At 40.0% G+C, this 2,034-nt stretch overlaps 1 protein-coding gene across 1 annotated transcript in view; it reads right to left on the reverse strand.

Moving 5' to 3' along the window:
* Positions 1-2,034, reverse strand: part of LOC106875688 (alpha-mannosidase 2x) — a 93,778-nt gene that overhangs the window by 70,688 nt on the left and 21,056 nt on the right. Inside the window, exon 2 of the mRNA XM_014923937.2 lies at positions 47-233. Coding sequence (XP_014779423.2) covers positions 47-233 — 187 coding nt within the window. The remainder of the gene's footprint in view (positions 1-46; positions 234-2,034) is intronic.

Consider the following 2,034-nt stretch of genomic DNA (forward strand, 5'->3'; position numbering starts at 1 on the left):
AAAAAAAAAAAAAAAAAAAAAAGATGGTTGTAATCTCATGAGTTACCTTGCTGCTACATTTTCATCATCAATAACAACGGGAGCAACCTTCCAGGGGCAGTTGTAGCGCATTCCTGGCAGGCGGTTGAAGTCAAACTGGCAGCAGATCTTGGGATCAGGCCCACAGCTGTGGGGGATGTCATACGAGTAGAATGGCATCATGTGACAGAAGATGTCTGTACGACCAGAATCGTCTGAAATGACAAACAACAAACATTATGAAATAACAGCAGCAAAAACATCCTGAACATGAGGAACACCAACAGCAGTGACTTTAAATGAGACAGCCTGAGCCAATTAGTTATTTTCTATGTAATTGCAACACCAAATAGAAAGTAACAATTACATCTTGTCTCATAAAAAAATCACACCCCACTGATAGATTACTACTTTACCAACTCCACACAATCTTACTTCAGAAAAAAGTTCAAATGAAAAAATGTTGATTGAGGAGTGAATTAGAGAGGAATCTGAACTTGTGTAACAAGAGATTTGGGCAGAGTTTCAAATCAAGACATCCATGTAAGTTGGATTTTCTCCGTTTTGATGAGGATTATTCCAATTTTTTTTTCCAACACTGCCTTCAAAATGATGGTGGGTATCTTTTTGTGGGAAAAAATTTTGGAAAATTTATAATTCTTTTTTTCATCTCACCCTCACCCCACTCCAGACCAATTTTAACCAAGTATTTTGCACAATGCACTTAAAAACTATGAGAGAAGCCATTTTGGTACAAAAAAAATAATAAATAAATGTATTTTCAGGTGAAAAGGTGTGTGATTTAAGGGAGATTTGACTGTTATTTCTATTACATCCCACAATCACCTTTCCAATTTCTTTGTTACATTTTCATTTCATTTTTCATTTTATCTAGTTTCAGCTTATAAGCTGTGACCATGCTGGGGTACTGCCATTTGGTGTTGCTACATAATTTTACTTCAGGAATTGACATTTGGTGCATGAGAGTTTGATGCAGCTGCCCTCATCTGCACCGCCTGCAGTGAAGTTGGTTCATCTGGGACACTTGACAGGAAGAGGTCCAGCTTTATTTTGAAGATACCTACATCCACCCCATGCAGGTCTCTCAGGTCCTTCACGAGGATATTGAAGAGCTGTGGACCTCTGAAGCCCAGGCTATTGCAGTATCTTGTCCTACATCTTGATGGCAAATTTGGAGTCCTTGGCACTATGCAGTGGCATCCAGTTTTTTTATTTGTGTAACTTTCAATGCCAAAGTTTGGGTCAAGTCCTTTGAAGATCTTCCAGATGTATATTATGGCATATCTTTCTCGCCTACACTCTAAGGAATAGAGTCTTAATCTCTTGAGTCTTTCCCAATAGCTTATATACTGCATAGAGGCTATCTTCTTTGTGTAGCTTCATTGGATAGCCTCAAGTTCTGAGATTAATTTGACACTGGTTGGTGACCATAGCTGAGAGCAATAGTCAAAGTGGCTTAGAACAAGTGTCTTCCAGAGCACCATCATAGTTTCCTGATCTCTTGTTCTAAAAGTACTTAGAATCCATCCGGTCAGTCGCCTGCATTTCATTGACAATTTAGCAACATGCACATGAAAGGATGCATTATTACTCATGTAAATGCCCAGGTTTTGCATTGACTGCGCCTCTGGAATTGCAGTCCCTCCAGGTTCCGTGTATTTAATGGGTTCTGCATTTAGTCTTGCATGCTGATAGCATAAGGCTTGAAACTTTTCAGCATTAAACTGCATGTTATTCTTTTCAGCCCACTTGTATATTTCATCCAGCTCACATTGCAGGTGCATAGAGTCTTCAGGGTTCTGTATTACCTGTGAGACTTTTGTATCATCTGCATAACTTGTGATTGTGGCTCTCTGTGTGGCTGAGGGCATGTCTGAGAGGGCCATTATGAACAGTAGTGGTCCCAAAACAGTGCCTTGCGGAACACCACTCACTATTTGCGTGTCATTGGAGGTGGCCCCATTGGCTACTACCACCTGACTTCTATCCTTCAGA

This window comes from Octopus bimaculoides, chromosome 28, assembly GCF_001194135.2.
Source record: "Octopus bimaculoides isolate UCB-OBI-ISO-001 chromosome 28, ASM119413v2, whole genome shotgun sequence".
Taxonomy (NCBI): Eukaryota; Metazoa; Mollusca; class Cephalopoda; order Octopoda; family Octopodidae; genus Octopus; species Octopus bimaculoides.